The sequence below is a fragment of the Ursus maritimus genome, unplaced genomic scaffold (assembly GCF_017311325.1).
Source record: "Ursus maritimus isolate PB19 unplaced genomic scaffold, ASM1731132v1 scaffold_17, whole genome shotgun sequence".
Lineage (NCBI taxonomy): Eukaryota > Metazoa > Chordata > Mammalia > Carnivora > Ursidae > Ursus > Ursus maritimus.
The window spans coordinates 1,359,218-1,385,597 of NW_024424119.1; the positions used below are offsets into that span (position 1 = coordinate 1,359,218).

Genomic DNA, 26,380 nt, shown 5'->3' on the forward strand with positions numbered 1-26,380 from the left:
TTGCAAAGGATGTGAAAACAAGAAGAAGTGAAGATTTATGGGTATTTTTGCAATTTACCACAGTGTGTGTATGTGTGTCACGTGTACATACAGAAAAATGGACTGCATGTGCAATATGCATTATACATTTTGGAGCCTATCTGGAGATGAAAAATCTCCAGATAGGCTCCAAATCCAAGTTGCTAATTGAACTCTGAGTATACTGAGGAGATTAAATGATTCCTTACCTGAGAAATATATCAGGTATATAGAACAGGGGAGGTACTCAATAAATCAGAAAAGAAATGGGGGCACCTGGGTGGCACAGCGGTTAAGCATCTGCCTTCGGCTCAGGGCGTGATCCCGGCGTTATGGGATCGAGCCCTACATCAGGCTCCTCTGCTATGAGCCTGCTTCTTCCTCTCCCACTCCCCCTGCTTGTGTTCCCTCTCTCGCTGGCTGTCTCTATCTCTGTCAAATAAATAAATAAAATCTTTAAAAAAAAAAAAAAGAAAGAAAAAGAAAATGTAACTTCTTCAGGCAACTGCTTAAATTTCATTAGGTCCACTTCCTGGTAGGTTTTATTTCTCCGCTGATTTCTGTCAAAGTTTATTCTCCTGGTTGATGATACCAAGGCACTTGAGGTAGGAGAGTGCCTGCCTCTGGGCCCCGTGTTAGCTTCTCACCATCTCTGAGATCTTGGAAAAGGTCCTTGACTGTGTACCTCAGCCACTTCATCTATTTAATGAAAATAACAACTACATCACAGCGTTATTAGGAGAATTTAATTAACTCAGGTATATGGATGTGTGTTAATAACTCTACATGCGTAATTGTGCCCCAAGAACTCTCTGATGCTTTTGTGAAATGTCTGTAACATTTTCCTACTTAACATCTTCCCCCCATTGCCAGCATTTCAAACTGGTTCTAGCTTTCTTTAAACGAAGTTGTGCTTCCCCCCCCCCCTTTAAACCACTGTTCATTTCTGCTTAGTGCATGTTGAAGGGAATTTAACTTTCACAGCCTTAGCCTGTGTACTAATCTTCAAAATACCATAGCCATTTCTGTAATCTGATGGAAACTCTTGCATAATGTCTGTCTTCTTTGATCAGAAATGACAATGTTAACATCAATAGATTCCTAGGCTTTTCTGACAGGAAATATTTTGAGAATATATAACCAGTTATGGGGTATGCTTGTCAATGAATTTCTCTGCAAAAATAAATCAGAAATTCTGTCAAAATCGCATTATGGAAAAAATCTGTTTTCCTTAGTACTCCCTATGAAATGGTCATGCCTGAAGCTCATGGAAGTTTTTATTTAGATGAAGGTATTTAATTTGTGTGCTGACCATCTTTCCAACCAGCTAGTTTGCATAAATTTCAGGTCCTAAGTAGGAAAAATGTGGTTGTAGTCTAGAGTCGACCTTTTCTCTATCAAATCTGTATCGCATTTCTCTTCCCCTGACTGACCACTTCCACTTTCTGGACCCTGTGAATTTCACCATAAATCTTCTTTATTCCCTCCCCCTACCCACATACATGCCTACCCACATACATGCCTACCTACCCCAAGAAAGAGGAACATCTTCCTACAACTCCCCTTTGTTTTTCTTTTCCCTTTTCTGGACCATGAATGATTAGAATTAGTCCTCTCCCATTTTAAAAATGTGTCTGTACCCATCCTCACAGTTTGTTCATTCATTTTTAAAAATTATTTATTCTTTCATTCATTTATTCATTTTTCATCTAGCAGCAAGTGTTTACATGCTGTGGTGGGTACTGTGAGAACAAAGACATGTAGGCCTGGCACCGATGCATGGATTTTGCCCTGTTGTAGAAGGACTAGTCAATGAAAGGGTCATTTGGGCAGGACTTTAAGGAAGTTGCAAACAAAGGCTTTGGGAGCGTTGGGGGTAGGGGAGGAGGCCTCCTCTTTGTGCCTTCTCTCCTGAGGACCAAAGCTTTGTGCCCACGTTTGACAAGAGTTAGAATCAGAAGTGGATGAAGTAAACAGCAAGACAGTGGTAGTTTGGGGCTGGATTCAGCTTTGTCATGCGAAATCAGGGTGCTGCAGTCATACCTGCCGATTACTGCGGGACAGAGGAGAGTGGCTAATATCAACCTGGGGCTAGGGTCCTAGGTAAGTTCTCCACTTACAAAAATGAAACCAGTTAACAGTTGCTAAGAACCAGTTGCCCATGAGTCTACATAGTTGATGTACTTTATCCTGTTTTTATAGCAAACCTTTAATGTAAGTATTATCCCTTCTACAGATGAACAAACTGAGGCTGATAAAGGTTCAAGATCACAAGATCACACAGCTAGTAAGTAGCAGAGCTTAGAATTCCAATCCAAACCATTGTTTCCTAACAGGGTTAATTCCAATTTTAATAAAATATGCTCAAGGGAACTAATACCATAGTAAAATACAGCGCCTGCAATCCTGACTATGAGTGTTTTTAAGTCAGTTTAACAGAGGGCCAACATCTGCAGAAAGTGCTGCCATTGTCATTCAGGGCCACTGTGTTTGGTCACATAGTTTGTAAATTATGCTTCCTACAGTGAGCTGTAACCTGTACAGTCTTAAGGAGCAGTCATAGGAGCAATTTTGGAATTACATCACTGCAGACTGTGCTTTTACTTACATTCATTATTACATTTGAGTTGTTCTCTTACTTTGAAAGGTTAGATATATTTAAAGGGGTTGGGTGGAGATATGAAACAGGAAACTAGGTAATTATTTCAGCACATATGACATACTGTGGCCTAGCTATTAATGATTTCTACTTCACGGGTGCCTGCATGGCTTAGTTGAAAGAGTACACCACTCTTGATCTTTGGGTCATGAGTTCAAGGCCCATGTTGGGTGTAGAGATTACAACAAACAAACAAACAAAAACAACTGAAAAACAAAACAAATGATTTCTACTTAAGCATAGTGCACTTAAATCACTACAGTCTTCTTACTATTGTCTTTTATCAAGATGTTTATACACCTAACTACACCTAAAGGCAAAGAAAAATTCCCCAACCAACCCAGCAATCACTGGGGAATGATATCAAGGAAGAAAATACCCTTTTGTTTTGTTAGGCATGTGAGAAACTAGATGGCAGAGCTCACAAATACAACTAGGAGACTGTAGGAACTTGCTTGTTGGGAGGGAGTCGCCCCTCCATCCAAATCATGAGCATGTGTTCTTAGTTCCTTACTCCAGGCTCTCATCTCCTACCTGGACCGTTATAATAAGCTCCCCACTCACCTTCTCCACCTATAGCCATATAAACCTGGATCATTTTTCTTCTACACTTAAACCTCTCAGCGCCTTCCTTTGGCCCACAGGATAATGTCCTGACTCCTTAGGATGGCAAGGAACTGCCCTCCTCCCTTCCCCACCCCCCCATAGCCTGACCTGTGGGCTCCAGGCCACTTCTGCAAGCTTCTACCTTGTCTTCTCCCCTCCCACAAAAGAGCAGAATGTGGGGAGAGTAGGCGACTCCTGCTTAACAGGTGCCAAGTGCCAGCTAGTAAATGAGGAGGGAGGGCCAGAGCAGCAGAATTTGGCATATCGGCACCATCGCCACCATCATAAAGATTGGATCAGGCACGACGCGTCAATGGCTGCTACACCTAAGCAGATATGTATAGGAACAGGATGTTTGCCTGGTATTAGAGTTCCTCCCACAGGTGCTTATTAGTTGTAAGGGGAAAAAGTGGTGATTATAATATGGAGATATTGGACTACAGTTTGTTTAGGATCAAAATTAACATCACCATTGAGAGGCAGACAGACATCATGTGCCTCCAGATGTGATACTCTGAGAAGAATAGGACATTATCTGTGTGGTGGTCTGGCCAGGAATCTAATCGTGAGGAAACATCAGCCGAATGCTCTGTTAAAAAAGGAGGGAGAGGGGGAATTGTATTCTTCAGAAGCATCACTCGTGATCACACAAGACGAAGAGTGGCTGTGGAAATGTTCCAGATTAGAAGGGACGAAAGAGAGGCGGCAACAAAGTGCGGCACCTGACTCGGCTGGACGTTGCACTTGAGAGTAGGGACGAGGCGGGGAGAGTTGGGGAAACCATGAAGATCATTATTGGCTCAGTCGACAAAATTAGAACATATATCATTGATTACAGTATCGTATCTATGTTAGGTTTACCAAAGTGAGTAGCTGTGCTGTGGTTATATAAAGGGAAATCCCTGTTTTTAGAAAATGCACAACTGACATATTTAGGAGTAAAAGCCCATGATGTATGTAGCTTATTCTTAAATGGTTCTGGGTGGACTGTTTATATATATATGTGTGTGTATATATATGCACAAAATTTTTATATGTAAATATATATATAAAATAGAGACAGAATATGCAAAAAAGAAAAATGGTAAAACGTTAAAAATATTGATAGATAACAATAGATGAATCTAGGTAAAGGGTCAAGAGTATATATGTATCTTTGTACTACTCATATACTTGTAACCTTTAGGTTTGAAATTTTCCTCCAATTAGAAGTTTGAAAATTAAAAATATATGTCATGACCATGTAAATTTTTTTTCCTAAATAAATACGTATTTTATTTTCTGTCCCTACCTTTTGTCTTTCTCCTGTTTCTTTTCTCTCCTTTTTCCGTGCCTCTTCTTTTAGAAGTCCAAGGCTGGCGAGAAGGGTATCTCTGTGGGGCAGACAGTCATCACAAAGCATCGGAACACCCGCTATTACAGCTGCAGGGTGATTGCTGTGACATCGCAGACCTTCTATGAGGTCGTGTTTGACGATGGCTCCTTCAGCAGAGACACATTCCCTGAGGATATAGTGGTGAGTAAATTCCTGGGGTGCCCGCTTCCCAGTTTATTTTTGTATAACAAAACCAGCCGAACTTTTCAGCAGTCTTGCTTTTGGCTTTTGGAGTAACTCATTTCACTTAATATTTGATTCAGGTGTGCTTTTTGGCACTGCAAAGAAGTATTTTTTCTAGGAGGTTCTTAGTGTTCTTCATACTAAATAGTGGTCATGTGAACTTGGACTCATCTTCCCAAATTCCTTTAATTAAATGAGAAGTGTATGTGGCCAGGAAACATAAAATGCAAATTCACCTGTTTTTTTCTGTTACAGAGCATGAGCATATTTGAATTCCTTTATTACCTCTTTTTTCTTACGCTTAACTGGAAAATATGGCTTTTACTAATCTGACCCGACAGTGACATCTGTGATCCAACAGAAACATCTGTGCATGTTTCTTATGGGAATAACAAAGGTCACATAGGAAAAAGGCTGTGACTTTTACTGATCTTCTTAACTTGTCTGGTCTATATAGGAGGAGTAGGTGTGTGCATATGTGTGTCTGTCTGTCTACTCCTTCCTCTGTCCCTTCAGTTAACACCTTGGGACTTACTCAGAGGAACAAGTGAATGCATCTCACGGGCTTACTTTTTAATAGGATGTTTCACAAAAAGAACACTTTCCTCAAAAGATATTTTGAAACCAAGATCAAAACACATACCTGAAACCAGGGTTAGTCCAGTGGTCATCTTTTTATCCCTTTTGTAAGGGAGATGTCATTTCGGGGAAGCCAGGCCTCAAAAATGTAGCTGTAGCCTCTGCTTTATCCTGAGTCTGTTGATGCTTTGCTCTTGTTTATACTTGGAAGGACATTTCTTAATGATTCTTTAATAATTATGTGTTATGTGCAATTGATAATTAAATGTAACCGTAGGAGATTGCTCATAAATATTTCTAGAATTTTGTTCTCCTGGGGCAAAAGTAACATCAGTCAGCTTTGTTATGCTTACTTCTCTTTGCCATTAAGAGGGACAAGGATGGGGGCGCCTGGGTGGCACAGCGGTTAAGCGTCTGCCTTCGGCTCAGGGCGTGATCCCGGCGTTATGGGATCGAGCCCCACATCAGGCTGCTGTGCTATGGGCCTGCTTCTTCCTCTCCCACTCCCCCTGCTTGTGTTCCCTCTCTCGCTGGCTGTCTCTATCTCTGTCAAATAAATAAATAAAATCTTTAAAAAAAAAAAAAAAAGAGGGACAAGGATGTAAACAAAGTGACCTTATTTGAAAGATTTTAAAGCAAATGAATTTAGACAAATAAAAAATCCTAGGACTTGATTATATAGCAAAAGGGTGAATTGTGTTTCATTGCAGAATTCTACCTGGAGCTTCATGTTACTGCATTGCCATTGCCATTCATAGTCAGCAGCCTAGATGACGCGCTCTCCTTGTTAGAATTAGTGTCTGAAGCACTCATTCCGCAGTTACTGAGTGCCTGCTGTGTGCCACCACTAGGTGCTGGGGAAGATAATGAGAACGTGGGATTCCTGCTCGGTCTAGAGGGAGGCAGGCTGGTAAGGCTGGTAAATGGGTGCTTTCTATACCATGTGAGAAATGCAATAAATGAACCAAAATCAGCTTACCACCTGTTGGGTCCAGAAGACTGGACTCCACAAGATCAGTCAGGGCTGACACGGACGCGTACCACGGGCCAGTACTGCATCAAGACCCTGTTGTGCTTGAACTGATTTCATCCTCACAACCCCACAGGCTAGTCACTACTATTTTTACATTTTGGCTGAGGAAACTGAGGCATCAAGAGGTAAATAACTTACCCAAGGTCACACATAGCTAATCAGTGTCAGAAAGAGTATTCAAACCCAGAGTCCGGCTCTAGAGCCTCTGTTCTTAACCCCTCAGGAGAAAGGAGGAGAAGGGAGGTGCAAAGGGCAGGAAAGGCACAGAAGGATGCAAGAAACCAAGGCTTGGCTTTCCGCCCTGCCCAGGTACATGGTCACTTCAGGATTAGCCTTCTTTTGTGCAGACTATGACCACTGAGCTGGCAGAGTCGAGGAGTCTTTACTGGGTGTTGTGGGGTGGGATGGGACCCTTCTGAGCAAACAGTTAGGTCTTTATCCACTTTAGTGTTTTAATGAATCCTAAATTTCCTTTCACTTCACAAGTCTCCATATACCCAGCCAGTTTTAAGCTTTCTCAAAATGTCTTTAGCTTGTATATTGGAAAAGAATGTGATCCTGGAAGTTTTTTGAAATTCTAAAATCTCTCCTTTGACACCTTCTGTTTCCTCTCTCTGTGAAGCCCATACAAAGATGATTTTAAGTATGTGTGGGCGTTGTGATGAGAACACAGGCCCTAAAATTCATAGGATCGTTCAGGAACACCTTGGCTTTTAACTCAATAAGAAGGAAGAAGCAAAATCCTTTACAGCTTGATTGGCTGTTATTTGGCACATTTGGTGAGGATTTGAGGTTCAGCAGCAGACTGTGTGTGGTCACAGCTGTAGCCTTGGAGGGAGGGGCAGCACACGCATGTGCCTGAATTTGTGTGAATGGTAATTTCTGCAGAGAAAAAAATTATACTAATCTGTGAGCAGGTCTTCTCTCTTTGATCTGATCTTTTCTCCCCTAATACTCTATCCCCTCCAATTGCTTGCATTTTGGGGTCCTTATTCCAGGCCTCTTAAAGAAGTAGAAATATTTCAGTCATGTTTTATTTTCAAATATCACATACTTTCTAATAGTATCACCATCTGATGGCTGCTGCGGCCTGTTCATCTTTGTTATCTTGGTGAGGAATGAGATATCCCCAGCTTTACTACTTTGGTGGCTCTATAGGGAAGAGTTTTTTCCATTACAATGTTATATTAATCAGGGTTCTTCAGAGAAACAAAATCAGTAGGGTTTCTGTGTTTGTATTTAATATAATAAATATGTTAAAAGCATGTATATATACATCTTATAAGTCTATATATATTAAGATTGTGTGTGTATATATGTGATATATATGACATTTAAAAAAATTTTTTATTTAAATTCAATTTAGTTAACATATAGTGTAGTATTATTAGTTTCAAGGGTAGAATTTAGTGATTCATCAGTTGCATATAACACCCATTGCTCATTACATCAAGTGCCCTCCTTAATGCCCACCACCCAGTTACCCATCCCCCACCCACCTCCCCTCCAACAACCCTGTTTGTTCCCTATGATTAAGAGTCTCTTATGGTTTGCCTCCCTCTCTGTTTTTATCTTATTTTTCCATCCCTTCCCCTGTGTTCATCTGTTTTGTTCTTAAATTCTACATATGGGTGATATGTGACATTTTTAATAAAGAATTGGCTTATGTGATTATGGAGGCTGGGAGGTCCCAAGGTCTGCAGTTGGCGAGCTTTAGACCCAGGAGGGCTGACAAGTTAGTTTCAAGTCCAAGTCCAAAGGCCTAGGAGAGCTGATGGTGTAGTTTTCCTCTGGGAGCCTGCAGGCTTGAGATCCATGAAGAGCGGATGTTTCATTTCAAGTGTGAAGGCAGGAAAAGCCAAGTTCCAGGTCCAAGCCAGTCAGACAGGAGGAATTCCCCTTATTTGGGGGAGAGGGTCCGTCTTTTGTTCTATTCAGCCCAAACTAGGGAGGATAGTCTGCTTTACTCAGTCTATCAATTCAAATATTAAAACGATCCCAAAACACCAAGACTCACCCAGAATAATGTTTGACCAAAGACTCTTTTCTTTACCTTGTCACAGAGAAGCTCTGATTCTATGGCAGAGTGTAGTTTCCTTTTCCGTAAAACAGCCACATTGTTTTGGTTGGTTTATAGCGCTCTGTGGATCCTTGTCCTGGTCATCATCTAGATTTCCAAGTGGCCAAGTTGTGGATTTTATAAGGCAGACTTTTAAAATTTAAAGGTTTATCAAGGATTGGTTGGGTTCTGTGCTTCTCACTGAAATTGATGAGAGCTGCATGATTAAATGCCTTTGTAGTGTAGTATGTCAACCAGACCAGTTTGCAATGGGGAACTTGATGTTATGTTTTCAGATATAATGGAGTGTATAATTAAGTATGTTATAAATCTATTCACATATAAATTATACTTATTCCTGTATATGATATAATGTAAATATACTCACGGCACCATTTTTCAGGCCATTAGTTGCTGCAATCATCCCACTTCCCCTTTTGATATCCATCTACACCAGAACTGTCCTCTGGGAGATGGGGGATCCTGCCTAGCGCCCTAATGGGGAGTTTCATCAGGAGATAAGAAAAAATGTAATCAAGTTTGTTGCTTTCTGCCACCATCTTGCAGATGGTGGCAGAAGAATTAATTATTTGGTGGAAATAATAAATACATTCCACATTCTTCAGAAATTTTGTTTTCATTAGCTGATATATCTGTGGCGTCTGACATTAGGGTAGAAAATGATTTTTTCTTCTGTTTTTCTGTAACTCTAATCCACACAATATGCTTATCAGGTGTGAATGCTTCTGGGAAGGCTCTTTCATCAAATGCAGTATGACATCAGTATTACTGGCTAGTGAAGAACTAGCTTCTCTAAGCTGTGGGCATTTGCTACCTAGAACAGCTGTAAGGGTACAGCACAATTGTAGTTTTTTAACTTTGAAAATCAAATTGAGAAAATCAAGTTTAATCATCCCAAGCTATATATTTATGTCTGACATAAATATAGTCCCTTATGCAACCTGAGGCTTTAGTAAAAAAAAAGTTGCAGTCCCTTAATTGTAGAATCATTGATTATCATTTTATAAACACAACAGAAGAGAAACCTCTAATGCAGGCTGGCCTATCCATGTTTGAAAATAAATGTACTAGGCACCAAAATGCCTATGTTAGAATTATGTAACTAGAGAGTATTTGGAACAGTAGGGAGAAACATTCTTTGGACTACCAGGAAATTTCTTACCATACCTAGGTATTTTATTTCTTTGATAGCTAGAAAAATGTCCAAAATTTTTTCTCTCAACAATACACCTGCAGGATGTGTGTATCAGCCCAGTTAAACTCAGTATGCAATCTGTAGCTGTCAAGGGAAGTAATAAAAGATGTATTGCTACATGCCTCCATCTGTCAGTCTGTGAAATTGCGACACACTTCCTGATGAATTTTTTTGTCTCCTCCTATTTTGATGGGAATGAAAGTTGCCCATCTGAGAGAATACAATGAGCACAGTGATTCCAGGGCCTCCTTTTAGCTGCTGCTAAAACCTGGGATCTTCGAGCATGCCCATGTTGACACTAGAGTGATGGCTGCCTCCTTTCATCTGAACTTAGAGCTCATTTCAAGGGAGGAGGATGGCGTAGTGAGATCTGGATAGCTCTAGGATGAGCACTTAACATTCACCACTGGGTGTGAGAAGAGAAACAGGACCATTTAGAAATCTGACAGCAAGAGTCCATCACTGAAATTTCCATGAGGACTTGCTACATTTTTCAGCCTCTGTCAAAATGTGAAATAAGCACAAGAACTATACTCTTCAGGATTCTAGGGATGGATTGTCATGGCCTTTAGTTTTAGTTTTTGTGGGAGGTACTATGCAAACTGAGGTGCTTAGAGCTTTTTTTTTCCCTCAGTAATAGGCTTCGACTTTCAAACCTCAGTTTTTCCCCCCACTAAAAAGGGAATAATAAATGCTACCTTCTAGGATTATTGAAAGGACTGAGTGAGCTAAATACCTGACACAGAATTGGTACAAAGTCAAATTTTTTAGGATATTAACTTCAGTCTGTAGAACTTTTTTTCCCGTTTATCTTCCCCATCTAGTTAATGCTGCCCTTTTCTGGTCTTGATGAAATTTGGTTTGAAAGTGTATTAGTAGGAATAGAATTCTATCCTACTTGTTAGTTAAATGGGTGCCCGTACATGTGATATTTCACTGAGTCAGCTTACTGTTTCATAAAGCAGTCCTAGCACCTTCAGACTTCATAATAAGGAACCTAATTCTCTACATTTATGCTTATTTTTCTGGGTGTTTAAAGTATTATTTCAGTGGCTTTCTATAATAAACCCTGTTCCAAAGTAAGTTCATGCTCATTTCACTGATGTGATACTTGCCAGGTCACAGAATAAGCTTTGAAAAAGATTTGTTCAAGCTTCCCAAGCTAGGTGGTGACACAGTTAAGTCCAGAATGCAGGTTGGCCCTCTGCATTCCATTGTTTATTGCCTCCATGCTTGTGGGTACCTTTCTAGGAAGTCTGCTCTCTGTGACTTAGCGGAGCTATGGTAGAGCACCTAGTACCTCCTTTGATGGACATAGTATGAGAGCTGCTCAGTAGTCAGCATTCTACAATGCCCCACTTTGCAAAAGTAAGTGTAGGGGTGACTCTGAATGTTCCAGAGGCAAAGAAAATATTTGAGGAAGTTTGATAAACTTCTTAGTTGTTCCCAGATACATCCTATGCTATGGGATCCTGGGAAGCATTTTCAAATTCTTATTGTCTCCTAGATCTTGAGGTTCTCTGGATTTTCAAGTCAGGTGGAAATCTCGCCCCATCCCAGACCATCTAGGTTATGTTTGCTCCAGGTTGATGCCCCTTACTTCCCTCTTCCCTTGACAGTCCTGGTTCTTCTAGAATTGATGGAAATTTGCCAGAGAAAGCTCTGAGAACTTTTGTTGGTTTAGGATTCCTGCAGGTATGGCCCACATGGCATTTAACTGCTCAGGAGTGGTGCCCTTGGTTCTCTTTCTGGACTGTGGAGCTGAGAGTCTGTGAGGTGAAATCTTTGCCAAATTCCCATTAACTTGTCCTCCTTTGGGAAGCCTTTTATACGTGTCAAAGAATATTTGTTATTACTTAGATTTTAATCTATTTGATTTAAAGTTTACTTTTCAAAGTCTTCAAATTCAACTGACAAGTTTATTTATAAATTCAATAATTTTTACATAAAAAATAAGTGCAAACTCATTTGTTCCCTTGTATTATTTATATAATGCATAAATTTGACAGGTCAAATCCTAACCATTTTAAATTTAAGTAATCAAATTTCCTTGGACATCTTAACATGATTATAGATTCAATATATATGATTCTTACAAATGTTGTAATTTTTGTAAGCACTTAATTAATGTCCATAACTAATTAATCAGGCATTAGCTTAGTAGTTCATATTCTCCTGAGTATTTTAAATATCTTCAAAACACAACACATAAAGCAGTTCAATATTTACAAACCATACTATTGCACCTTTATAAATACGATTCGTAATGGAGAAATTGAGCACAATTTAATTGATAAGTAAGTGAATAGAATCTACCCAACTGAGGGGGAATATTAGTATATTGGCTAGCAGTTTATTTAGAAAAAATAATCAAAGAACTTCAACGCCATTCAGTGTAATAGAGTATGGTTTTACCTTTGAAGACTAAACCCACAGTTGCTGGGCAGGGGCTCCTAACTGAGGTCAGCTTTCATCTGTTGATCACCTCTCTAAACGGTGTGCCCTTCGCTGAGGCCGTTAACTACTCATTAGTTTCATGAACAGTCTCACATTAGTGGGGGTAGGTACTTACTTACCAGGCCTTGGGATTTTATTCACTTGTGTGTAATTCTTGTGTGGCTTTTTGCTTGAAGCCTGGGCATATGAATGGACTGTTGAAGCCTTGTTTGAGTTGGACTCCCTTTCTCTTTTATAAATTGTATCTCACTGACTACAATTCTGCAGCCATCATATTGACAGTTTCCATTTAGCACTGGTGATTCTCTGAAGAAAAAACTGTGTCATCACCCTGATATCTTATGTAGGAGATTAACTAGTTACCCTGAAGGCACAATGTCAGTTACATTTTTCTTCAAATATATTCTTTCCTCACTTGACAGTGTTCTCTTATTTCTCTTTGGTAATTATCTCAAGGTGATTGGTTTGGGAACTTATTCCCAGGAGACAGGTTCCTGGTATTTCCTAACCATCCTTTTCTTTCCAAGGGGGCTCAAGGTATATAACATCTCATCTTCAGTGTAACAAAATTAAAATAACTACCTTGAGTTTGAGGGCAATGTTATTATTTTCCAGGACTTCACCATCTCTTCCCAGTGCAGAGCTTAAGCCCGAGAGTGGCATTTACCACGAACCAAATCTACCCTGTGTTTGGGAATATCCAATTATATCATTTATTCTTTTTGACCTACTTGTTCAGCACTGTGGTAGACACCATGGGGGATTCAAAGATGTATAAACATAGGTGTAGGAGTGATCCTGGGTATTCTGGAGGTAAAATAAAATACCCAGTGGGTCTGAAATACTGAGAATAAAAGTTGTTCCCAGAGACATTCTATGCTATGGGATTCTGGGAAGCTCCTCAATTTTCGAGTCAAGTGGCCCTGCAGACATTACAGTGGCAGAGACCAAGTTGATGAAGAGACACCTCTTATCATTCAGGCCACTTCAGCTTTGGGAATTCACGCCGCATCCCACCCTAGCCCGTGTGTGTTAATTTGTTCATCACTGATGCCTGTTACATCCCCCCACCCCCAACCAGGAGCTGATCTGAAAGATTTTATAAGAAAAATACCCACTGAAGGTTGTTGTTAAGTTCAGAGACGGAAGCAATCATGATGGGCCACAGTGTTGAGGAAGTTACACAGGGGAGGAGAGAGATGAGCTGGGTTACTGACTTGTAAGAGGTCTTTGTGTATTTTAGACACAAGTTGTTTGTTAGTTATTTTATATTTTTTTTCTCCTAGTCTGAATAATATTTCATTGTATGAATATAATTTATTTTGTTTATCCATTTGCTGGTTGATGGACATTGGATTATTTCTAGTTTGGAGCTATTATAAATAATGCTGCTATGAACATTTGCTTTCAAGTCTTTGTGTAGATGTGTGTTTTCATTTCTGTGTGATAAATATTTAGGAGTAAGATTATTGAGTTATATGGTAAGTGTATATTCAGCTTTATAAGAACCTGCCAAACTCTTTTCCAAAGTGGCTGCACCGTTTTGTATTCCCTCCAGCAATATGTGAATTTACAGTCTCTCTACATCCTCACCAAAGCCTGGTATTGTCAGTCTTTTGGATAATAACTATTCTAGCAGATCTGTCGTGGGATCTCAGTGTGATTTTAGTTTGTATTTCCTTGATGACTAATGATTTTAAGCATCTTTTTAAGTGCTTATTAGGCATTCAGACATCATCTTTGTTGAAAGGCCTATTCAAGAATTTTACTTACTTTTTTATTGCATTGTAAGGCTTTTTAAAAATATTCTGTATGTAAATCTTTTGTCAGATATGATTTACAAATATTTTCTTCCAGGTTGTGTCTCATCTTTACTTTCTTAATAGTGTCGGCAGAGCAAAAGCTTTAAATTTTGATAAAACCCAATTTAACATCAGTTTGTTCTTTATGCTTTTGGTGTCATGTCTTAAGAAACCTTTGGCTAACTTAAGGTCACAGAGATTTTTCTCTTAGGTTCTCGTCTAGAAATTTTATAATTTTAGGTTTTACATTTAGAACTATGATCCATTTTCAGTTACTTTTGTGTGTTAATTCTAAGTCGTACCTTAGACAATTAGTATGTTATTTTAAAATCCATAGTCAATGTTAAGAATTATTTTTAAATTTGAATCAACTTTTATATTGTAACTTTCATGTCCTTTCCAGGTAAAGAATATTCAATCCTTAGAGCAGGGCTGTGTTCCAGCAGTAGTCCCTAGAAAAACCCAAGCTTCTAGTGTTTGGGCTTCCATATATGACTTCTTTGAAGAAGGAAGTCTCTAGCCCTGAAAAAAATTTGAAACCACTGGTTCAGATGACATGAATTTTATGTACTGTAAAAAGAGGGCTAATGCCCATGGCGTTAATGCAGCTGCTGTTACCTGTGTCTACCAGAGAGCAGGACATTTGGGAAATGTCTCTAGTGGTCTTAATAGGCTCCCCCATGAATATTCAGCTCCAAACTGTGAATATCAGTGACATCATTTCTAAATCTTAGAGTAGGGCTGAATTGACTTCCATTTATTAGAAAATATAAGCATAATGAAAATTCTTCATTTTTTTAATAAGTATGTGGCCAGTTGTCATTGTTGCTTCACATCATAGTATCAGAATGTCACCATTCATTATTGACCCTCTATTCCTCTTTAAATAAGAATAGCGCACTTGCTGTTTATGATGTGGGGTTTCAAACTTTAAAATCTTTCCTTGCTCAAACTTCATTTTGATCTCAAACCTTGATACTGACCTTGAATGTGGTATGATCATGCATGTTTTATAAAGGCCTTAAATTTTCTGGAACTGACCCTTCCTGTAGCACACTTGTAAGCACAATGTTCTGCAATTTCTGAAATACATAGCTAACACTGAGAGCTTCCTGAGGCAAATAGTCAACAGGGAGATTCCTATTTACAAGCCCCTTTACATTATCTTTCACCTTTAGCCAACCCCAAGTGCTAACACATTGGGATATAGCACATAAATTGGTGTCACATCCCAGAAGATATTGAGCTCATAAATCACTAGAGTTTATGTTCCTATTTGGCTGTGGGGTTTAAATTATTTTGGTAACAGAATAAACTTAGATTATTGTTTGATAATAAGTCAGTACTTATCCATAAGTCAATACTATCTATTTATTGATGAATTGACACTGCCCTCATTTTATTATTTCCTTTTGATACCTTAGTTGAAAGAGGTTAGCCGATTTTCACGGGTGAGAGAGAACAAGTAATAAATCTTGACTTCTGTTTTACTAAGCAAATGATATTTTGAGGTTAGAGTATATGGGTAAAGGGAGAGGAAGAATGACGTAAGGAGAGAGAATAGAGTGTGTTTTTCCTTCAGTTTCTGATCTTTCCCTCAGAGAATGTTCTCCACTGAGAAGTGAGTGGAAAACTTGGAAGCTATGACCTGCTATAATATTTGTTGATTGCATGTGTTTCTGCAGATCAGCTGCCTTGCACCATCTGATTTCTTGGCTTCTATAAGATGGAGGATATTATATTTGCAAGTCTTCTGTGGTTTAGATGTTTTATCCGGTACTATTAAACATAAAGAATGTTTCGTTCCTTCTAAATGATATAATAGCATAATGTGTTGAGTAATGTTTTATACATGGTTTTTCAGATGCAAGCAGGGTTTTACAGTAATTAATGCTGATGTGATTGGTGCCTGAAAAAGATGCCTTCTGCAGATTGATGGCTAACAACTCAGTTAAAGGGGAGGAGGGTTGTAATTACGTATATCTCCAGTAGGTTAGTTATAAGATATACTTACAGGCTACTGTTTTTAAAACATGCTTAAATTTACCTTTTAAGCCTTTAATTAGGAATAATCTGACCTGGGGCGCGTGGGTGGCTCAGTTGTTACGCATCTGCCTTTGGCTCAGGTCATGATCCCAGGGTCCTGTGATCGAGCCCCGCTTCTCCCTCTCCTTCTGCCTGCTGCTCCCCCCCTACTTGTGCTTGCTCTTTCTCTGTCAAATAAATAAATAAAATCTTAAAAAAAAAAAAAGAAGAAGGAGAAGGAGAAGAAGAAGAAGAATCTGACCTAATGATTCCTTTGTTTGTGATATCCTCTTTTTGGTGGAGAGTAAAAGGTAAGATTTAATCTTCTAAAGCAGTTTACTTGATTTATACCATAAAGGTAGCGACTAGTACAAAACAAGTCAGGCTGTGGTGGTTGCATTCTCGTCGGCCACGATCTGCAGCCCTGTTGAAATGGGGATTGTAAGAGAGCAGTTTAGAGAATGTAAACGTGAGCACCATTGATAGTGAGATTCTGTAATGACATAAGACATATCCTGTGGAGATGTCTCATCATCAACAAGCCTTATACAAGGCTGCTAATAGTAAGCTTTCTAACTTGGCTTCCTCTTCTTACTAGGTGCTTTTATTCCCTTCCTGGGCAAGGAATTTTTAAATAATTTTTGTATGAAATTTAATATTTAATTTTAAAATTGATTTCACTACTAGTAACCCCCCCCTTTTCTTTATACTGAAACTCTATCCCATGTCATTAGTTATGTTTCTATGGAATTTTGTTTTGTGTTACACTTTGCTTTTGTCTCTGTATGAACTTGAAAGGGCAAATATCTAACCAGTGCTTACAAGTGTGTTCCTTCCAGGGGAAGTCTAATGAGGATTGAGGAAACAGTTGTGTTGGTGCTCAAGTCCTTCTTCCTGTCCAGGCATGAGGGGCTTATACGGATGTGGAAGGCTGATGCTTCCCCAGGAAGCCCTTCTTCCTGTAGAGGAGGACCTCCTGCAGGGCCAGGCCTTTGGCTGCATCTGGATACCTGCACATGGTACTTTATGGATTCCCTAGTCAAGGGATATCTTACCCTTCAGTAAGTGGTAGCCTTACCATAAAAATGTGTTTATAGTCGGTTCCTATTACATGCCAGGCATTGTGCTGGGCCCAGGAAACATGATGATGGTGAGAAATAAAATTGAAATGGTTTTTGCTCTTACCAAATTTACCATTTAGAAGGAAAGAGTAACATACAACAGTCACACTAATAAAAATGTACTTAAAATTGAGATGATCCATGGGGTGATAGGAATATAATCCTATAAGAACATGTAACCAAAAATGCCTTATGTAGATGAGCGATCATTAAGTAGACAAAGGACAGAGGTGGAGTATCCCAAATAAAGCATGCACAAGGGCTGTCGCAGAAAGGAGGATGGCCTGCTCAGGTTGCTGAAAGAGGTAAATGATGAGCCCAGAGGAGGAGGAAAGGGCCAGACTCAGTTAAGTTTTGAAAAGTGTGTTATAGGGTTAGGTCTTTATCCTAAGAGCAGGGAGGAGCCATTGGTGCTCTTAAGCAGAATTCAGTGTGAAGAAAGTTGTTATGAAGTATTTTCTTTGGCTTGAGTGGAGTGAATTGGAGAGTGGGCCATAGCAGATGCTGGGAGGCCAGTTAGGAGAGCATTTCAGTGGCTCAGGGGAGAAATGATGTAGCTTGGACTAAGTTAGGAGCAGTGGAAGAATCAGAAAAGGACTCAGTAGTGACCTGATACTGCGGCTGAGGAAGAAAAAGGAGTCAAAGGTGATCCCAGGGTTCTGGCTAGCTTAGCCAAATGGAAGGTCACACCTGTCAGTGAAGGAAAGTGAGAAGAAGCCCAAGTTTTAGGGCCAAGATTATGAGTTCAAACTTGGTCACATAAGAGTTTCTTTCCTCCTTCTTGCTTTTCCCATCTCAAGCAGTTACTGCATTTAGGACCATCCCAAGACCCCTGGTTTGCAAAGCCTAGGTTTGGAGGTTTTTTGGTTTTTGTTTGCTTCAGAGTTGAAGGAGAGCCTGAGTGAAAAGGCCCCATACCACAGTGTGAGAACAGACATCCCATATTTTAGAAATGGGATGGTTAGGCACTTCCATTTCATCTCTGAATGAACATATTTAAACACACACACACACGCAATTACCTCTCTCTCACCCATTTGATAGTGGGTGAATGTTTGCCCAAGTGGGTGAATAACAGTGAATGTTTGCCCAAGTAATTCTTCAACATGACAATATGGCCACCAATATTGATGAGTCCTGTTTACCCTTTATGGGGCTTCCATCTTGACCTACAAACATTTAAATTGCACATATATGGACTTTGGCCTCACTGTACAGTTCATCCTAACTTCCCTTAATCCATAGCTCTCTTTAGCACTCATTTACCTGATTTTGCTTCCTCCAACCTGTGTTTTCTGTGCATGTAGCCTGGGTGCTCTGCCCCCACTCTGGAACTTTTAGGTCCTTTTGCCTTCCGTGGCTGTGCCTCTTTCCCCAGGGCTCCCGCATTATGAACTAGTGTAAGGATGATGCGTCTGCTGTGTGCCCTGGGAAGAGCTGTCATTTTTCTGAAGGAGATGGACTGCACGGCCTTCCAGAATCTTGAACATCCCTTTTTGGAGATTCACTTACCTTGTTTTAAAGGGGAAGGATCCGTGATTACATGAGTGGACAAAATGTGTTTGGTTGGCAGTAAAAAGAATTAGCAGCTAATATTTAACCATCACTTATGCACAGTATTTTGTATAATGTACCCATGGCTGGCTAAAGTTCAAGAAATACAGAAGGATATGAAAAGAAAAGCGCGAATCCCTGCAGCACCCCACATCTGGGTACAGCCCCATTGCTGCTCAGTGTATCCTCCCAGGATTTTTAAATGCATATACAAGCTTTATGAGTGTGTATCTGCATGCAGATTTTTGTTTGTCTGAGTGCACTAGGCATAATATTGACTTGCTAAAGCCAGGAAAAGAACAAAGAGGTTCCCATCTCAAAGGTTTGTTAACTATCAGAAAGAGGGCACAACAGAATCCTCAGTGTAATGCTGAGCCAAGCATTCCCGGCTTCAGTGGGATCAGTAAAGCTAAATTCACTGCCCTTCTCTAATGTATTTGTAAGTCTTTGGATTAAAAGCTCTTGTTTGGATAAATCTGACAATAGTGTGTTATCTACATATCATTTTCATTCTTGTCTGGGAATGTAAAAACAGCAAAATTCTCCCTAATTTCACATTAAGATTATTTTGATTTGACAGTCTTTCTGACGACACAAGAATCATTTGGGGAGTTTCTGAAATTTCTGACTTCCCTTTAAGGGTAATAGTGTTGAGTAAATAGATTGATTCATTATCCTCTGCTCAACCATTTTATTTATCTGTCTGCCATTTGTGACAGACTAGTCTCTGCAGAAATAGGTTGGTAGTAATTACACACGTCCTGTTCTTTGTAAGACAGTCTGTTATGAACATGATTGTTTAAGTTTATGTGTTTGCATTAAATCTGAAAAGAAGGACATGTGAAACTAACAGAAGAAGCGGCTTACGTGTGAAGTATTTATAGACTGGGGTTGCTCACATTGTATTGCTATGCTCAGGCATATTTGCAACTTTGAGGAAATGCTGGATTACTTCATTTGTACATACATATGCTTCAGGAATTTCTGCTTCTGAATTTAATATAATACGGGGTGACATTTTTTTTTGACAAATCCTGTTCTCACAAATCCTTTTGTTTGCCTTCAACCCTTCCTGTCTCTCCTGTTTAAACCTGTATGTGAATCCTCTCCAGATGTTACTCATTTGCTCAAAATCTCACACTGCTGGGCTATAAAATGCAAAATTGAATTAAATGATAGCCGTCTCTTGGTGAGTGGCGACTCCATGCAAGTCATTTCACTGTTCCGTCCTTCTCTTTAAAATGGGGACATTGTCCTGCGGGGATCTCTTAGGCCTCTTCTGACTCTGGCAGGGGAGAAAGCAATGGGTTATCCTGACTCATTTTTGACTGTAAGTATCAGAATGTGCTCCTAGCCTAGACATCCACTCTTTTGCACACGCATTCCCCATTCCTGATTCCCAGCCCCGATGACCACCTGGGTGGTGGTCAGTGTGAAGGAGTACATGCTGGGCCAGCTTGGGTGAGGCCGAGAGCTGGAAAGTGACTGTTGATTTGTGTACACTGCAATGTGGTATGACATTTGTAAATTGCAACATCATTTGGAGACTAGAGGACCAAGCTATTCTTAGGTTGCAGCCCAGGAGTAATTAATCCTTGACATGTTTTTACACACCATGATGTCTTTTTGCCATTGTACATTTTACCATAGAAGCTTTGTAAAAGCCTTTTCCACGGCAGTAGGCTTTCCACACACCTGTCTCTTTCATCATTTCTAGGCTTTTTCCTTCACCCACTGGCGAGTTACCCAGTTGGTTACGTTAAAACAGACCTTCTGGTGTGCCCCTCAGAGAACAAGGTTGTGCTGTATGAATAGGTTTCCTTGGGGTGTTGATCCAGAAAGATGCTCACTTTCTTTGGCCATGGAAGAAGCCGATGTTATAAAGAGCTGAGGGAACATAGCCACCTAGTGACCGAAATTAGATTAAGGGAGAAAATAACTGTCCATCTGTGCCTGATTCTTCTTCCCATTCTTTGCATACTCCATTCCTAATACTTTGGTGTGAGAGGACCGGCACTCGACAAGAGTTTGAGAAATTTAGGAACCATAGTCCTAATCCACTGTAACTTCAGTGAGGCCTGGGCAGGGCACTCAATGAGAGAATCTTAGCCTAAAAGCTCTGGTAACCATTGGTGCAGTTCAGGGCTGCTACATAAATAAGATAGACTGAGGGTAAGTCCCCTCCTGCCACAGCCTTTAAACCACCCATTCCCTCCGCTAACTTTCCTCTGTGACTCCCTCAAATTCCCACCCAGTGCAGGAAGTTTCCTGTACCATAGCCATGGTGAGTGATCCTCAAGTCCATTGTTGAACACTACAATTGACAGGGAGCTCACTACCAATTCGTTGCTGTAATTATTAGGAAGCATTGGATTCTTTGCGTGGAGCCTAAATGCTGCCTCTGAACCATGCCAAGAACCAGTCTTGTTCTTGACTTCCAGAACAAAACTGAATAAGCCCATTCTCTACTCACAGCTCTTCACATGTAGGTGGAGAGCTATCAGGCTCCTCCCAAGTCTCCTCAAACCCAAAGAAAATTGTCCTTGTGTCTCACCACTTAATACATATTTGCCATGAGAAGGAAGGAATGATCTAATGAGAAAGTGGTTTTCAGAGTGTTCTTCCTCCAGGACACCCCTCAGGATGAAATTTTTTGGATAGTGTCCCACCCAAAATGTTGCTGTCAGATGTGAGAACACTGTGCCTTAAACCCAATCTGACCACGCACGACAGCTCCTTGTTCCGTTCATGTAGCCATTGGACACTTACCAGTGTGGCTAGCAGGAAGAGTAAGTGGATTATTTATGCAGCGATTAAAAATCATGTTTTCAAAGGGTATATAATATATATAAACAGAATAGATAAGTAGAAATATATAATAAACAGAAGAATCAGTATATACAGTATGATCCCAATTATATATAAAAATATAAATGTGCAAAGGAAAAATCCTCGAAGGAAATGCATTGAAATGTTACTGATTATCTCTGGAGAATGTTATCATAGGTGATTATGATTTTCAATTTTATCACCTTCTTATAGTTTCCATATGAGCATGTTTTATTTTTATACTAAAAAGTTATTTTTTAAAAAGATCTGAACCATTCTAAGAACTCCTTATATTGTGACCCATTTTCCCTGGTTTTCTTTATCTGGATCCATCCAGATTCTTGTGTCAAATTTTCATTTTAGTTCTCCCATCTCTTGAGGCATCTTGAAGCTCTCTGGAATATGATAACCACGTAGTGTGCTAATAATCATTCTGTTAAAGTACTTTGCACTGTAATTCTATGACAGAGGAGTTCTTACACTTATCTTTTTAATTTTTATTTCTTATTTTAATGTCTGTATTTTCCACTAAGGAGTTACATGAAGTAGAAAGCCACATCTGTTTTTCTTACTACTTAATCCCAGTGTTCCTAGAATACAAGAAATGCTTGAAAATTAGGTGTTGAGTGAATGACTGCCCCACTTGTCCACTTATTGGCCGTGTTACCTGGTGCACATAATTGTGCTGCTTTACCTAGATGGGAGATGACACCTGCTTACTGACTCTACTGGGTTGTTTTAGATTTCAGCTGGGATAATCTTGTCTGATCATCTTTTGTAGTAGGTTCTTGGCTTCTCAGTGCATCCTGTCGTCACAATTTTAAGTCTCAAGGATCATCTGCTCCCAAAGTTTTCTGTCCCCTTGCTGTCATCCTCCAGATGTTCCTTGTTGATATGAATTAAATCCAGTCACAGTTCACTTCAGACTCACCAGCTGCCAGTCACTGTGCTGTGCTTCTCTGTTCTCTTCTCCTTTTAAATATATTTTAGCTCTAATTCTCTCAACAATCCTTTAAGGTAGTATTATTATATGCATGTGATTGATGAGGAAACCAGTGCGTCCAGAGTAGCGTGGGTCCAGGCCCTTCTTTGACCCCAGACCGTGGAAGCTGCGCTCTGTGCTGCGTCAGTGCAGCGGTTCCTGCGGAGCAGAATGAGAATCCACAGAGGCCAGCGCTGGCCAGGCGCTGCTCTTGTGACTGCAGAGCCGCTATTATGGCATGTGAGCACAGGAAAGTCTTCTCGCCCCATAGTGCTTACCTCTGTCTTTCCTTTCCTCATCTTTTTTCAGCTTTTGGAACTGCTATTTATTTTTAGAAACCATGACTGAGAAATTCACCTCAAGACTGTCTTTCTGTTTTGCGACATAAATTTTTATTGACGTAATAAAATATTTTGTTCCCCTCATGCATGTTAGCCTTTGCCAACAACTATAAAAGGGGGAGTAGATCTGTCCTGTAGATGGCAATGTTTTCTCCTTATTTGAGTTTGAAGAGTTACAGTCCTGGGGTGCTTATGCCTTAGTGTCTCCAGGAAAAGCAGGAGGAAGATGCAGCCAGTCCAGAGACAGTCCTTATAAGTGGTGTTGGCTGTCTCTCCAAGGCGACAAGAACTTGATGTGTAGCAGCCGTGCAAGCCTGGGCAAGGGAGTAGACGCCAGTTACCTTAACCCTAAAGTAGAGATAATGCTAAATACCAGGATTATTGTTGAAATTATTGAAATATAATGTGTAAAGCAGTTAGTATGGTGTCCAGTACATAGTAAACACTCAAGTAGTGATGTGGCTGTGTTTCTAGTTGTTACTGTTGGTGGTGGTGGCCAGTAATTTTCGGTTAACCCATTGGTTATAGGTGCCTAAGCATAAGATTCCCAGTAACGCTTACAAATGATGTATCCTCCAAAACTTTATAAAAGGAGAGGTTATTGAAAGAAGATCTAAGAAGTACTAAAAAGCTTTAACATACAAATTCCCTTTTCCAAGTACTTTGTGTATCTGGGGCTTTTAGAACATGAACGTGAAAGATTTCCTGTTTTGGTTCCCGGTGTGATGGGGCTTTGGCCCTGCAAACATTGGTGACATCATTCCAGAACAATCTCGAGAGGTAGAGAAAGGGGTCAGGGCTACAGCTCTGTCCTCCTGACGGGGCCACACCACTCAACATATTCAGTGGGATCGCTTGACCAACTATGGGTGCCCCAGTAAAATCAAGTTGCTAGTGCCAAAGCCTCCAACCGTGATCCCCACAAAGTGCTGCTGGAGCTACCAGCTTGCTTCTCCCTCCGACATCTGTCTTTAAGGACTACATAGCTGCTCTCACCACAACTTACAGAGTGTTCGCATTTACCTAGCCAAGTGAGTGCAGGAGAGTCCTGAATCGGGCTCTTTAATTAATTCAGTTCATGTGGAGGGTGATTTAACTTTGAGGGGAAGACATGAGGAAAGTCCTTGATACACTTGATGTCATAGGAGGGTGAGTCATGGAAAGAGTCCCCACTTCCCAGCCATTTACCTATTATTATTTACAGTACCTCATATTGTAGATATTCATGGAAATATTTGAGTCCCCAACTGGATTTGAGAGAAAGGACTTCAGAAGGACTCTTTTTGTCTCTGTTTTCCCAGTGCTGAGCTCAGGACCAGGCGCAGAGGAGAGTATATGCCAGAGGGAGGGAGAAAAGGCTGGGAAATGGGGTGGGTCTCTCTCAAAGGTGGGTAGTTGGAAAGTGAATGAGCCTTTCAGTTCCATTAATCCTCTCCAGTCCCAAGAATGCCAAGAACCCCTTGTTGGTATTTCAGAGCCACCACCATTAACTGTCTCCGTGTCCCTCTCTTATATGCCCTTGCTGTTGGGTCAGCTATGCTGTATCACTTAAAAGAACTAGAAAGATAATTTACAAGACAAAGTGTATTGTATTTTCTGTGCCTTTTAAAGCCTTTGCTTGCCAGAATCTCACCTATTTCTGATAGTGTGACTTCTTTTGGAAATATATTGTCTGAGCCTTAATGCTGTGTTAACATTTCTAAACATAAAACAACCTCCATCTCTGGCACCTCAGTGTTTTTACTAGGCATGGTATCCACTTTTGGCTTTCGGCAAAAGGGAAAATGTGTGCTAAACTTGGCCCTCAGGAATTCACCAAATATGTGTCAGTGGTGTTGTGTTTTTTCCTCTCTATGGAGAAGACACTATGTTTTAGAAGACAGGTGTGGTTAAGTGTCAGGGCATTGGCGAAGTGTGACTGCTGGGAAAGAATCTAGGTGTTTGAGGGAACAATGAGGCATTGCCCCAGCTTAACAGAGACAACCAGAGCATCTTGGGGGGTAGAGAAATGGTGTTTGTGTTTCCCTTACAAAAGAAAAAACTATTAAAAAGGAAAGCTGGACATCAGCATTGGAGTTTTCCCTGAGTGATGAGTGTCAGTGTGGAAGCAGGTTGGCTTGAATCCATTATCCCACAGGCTGCAGGGACAGTGTTTTATAACTAGGACGGAACACAGATAAGATACCTTGGTGCAGGGGTATTCCAAGTTTTCTTTCAGGTATGTTACATGTCTCTAACTGTAGAAAAGCTACATGCAAAGGAAGCAGCTTGAAATTAGTTTTTTCTTTATACGTAGAAGGTATAGTGTGTTCTGGAGATAATCTCGAGCAGTGATCATCAACCTGGCCAAGCACCGGATTGTTCGAGAGTGCATTTAGCTTGGACCGTACCTTAGATTGACTGAATGAGAATTTTCTGTGGCGGTTAAGATTTATTGCACTAGAGAAATGAGTCTGGTGTTGAATTTTTCAAAGCTTAATGAAATTAACTTTATAAATAGTTTATATACCTTTTTACCAACTTACTCCTGTTCCAGAGCTCTACTCTAAGAATATAGTCAGGAATTTGGACAAAGATTCATGGAGAAAAATATACAATAGCATTATAGATGATAGGAGAAAATTGGAATGACCTATATGTCTTACAGTGGGAGAGTGGTTAAATTAATTGTGGAAGAGCCATAATGTTGGATGTATTCAGCCAGTAAAATGGAGTTTTTAAGAAGATATTCATAATGTAATTATAGGCAATAAATGGCAAGGCACAAAATTACAAATGTACACAAATGGACAAATATTATATGATTTCACTTATAATGAAGTACTTAGAAATAGTGAAGTTCCTAGAGACAGAAAGTAAAGTAGAGGTTGCCAGGGGCTGGGGGTAGGGGGGAATGGGGAGTTAGTGTTTAATGGATATAGAGTTTTAGTTTGGGATGATGAAGCATTTCTGGAGAGGAGGGTGGTGATGGTTGTACCACATTGTGAAGGTACATAAAGCCACCAAAATGTGTACTTAAAAATAATTAAAATAGTAAAATTTATATTATATCTATTTTACCACAGTAAAAAGGAAGACCTTTTCCCTCCAAATGCTGTGGAATGAGTGAAGGAAAATGGCAAGAGCTGCAGTACTGAGCTCTTCACAAAAGGCAGCCTTGTCTGCCTCTTTGGAGAGCTCAGTTGTGCTCTATGTGAAAGAAAATAAAGTTTGTATCTGTGAAAAAAAAATTATGTATGTACAGGAGGGTCTTTTTAAAAAAAAAAACGCATAGAATCATAGAGATAAATCCAAATGGTAACACAGTATTTACTTTTTAAAAAAATTTTCATTCCAGTATATTTAATATATGGTGTTAAATTAGTTTCAGGTATACGATGTAGTGTGATTCAGTTCTGTACATTACTAAGTGCTCATCATAAGTATATTCTTAATCCCCTTCACTTATTCCACCCACCCCCCACCCACCTCCCCTCTGGTCGCCATCAGTTTGTTCTCTATAGTTAAGAGTCTGTTTCTTGGTTTGTCTTTTTTCCTTTGT

The 26,380-nt window shown here is 40.0% G+C and overlaps 1 protein-coding gene across 5 annotated transcripts in view; it reads left to right on the forward strand.

The window, feature by feature from the left end:
* Positions 1–26,380, forward strand: part of KDM4C (lysine demethylase 4C) — a 430,083-nt gene that overhangs the window by 386,912 nt on the left and 16,791 nt on the right. For 2 of the 5 annotated variants that reach the window (XM_040631435.1, XM_040631434.1), the window contains 2 exons: positions 2,255–2,305; positions 4,629–4,799. In XM_040631435.1, coding sequence (XP_040487369.1) covers positions 2,255–2,305; positions 4,629–4,799 — 222 coding nt within the window. Of the gene's footprint in view, positions 1–2,254; positions 2,306–4,628; positions 4,800–26,380 lie in introns of those variants that run through there. The other 3 variants (XR_005835179.1, XR_005835180.1, XM_040631436.1) reach the window with 3 other exon arrangements.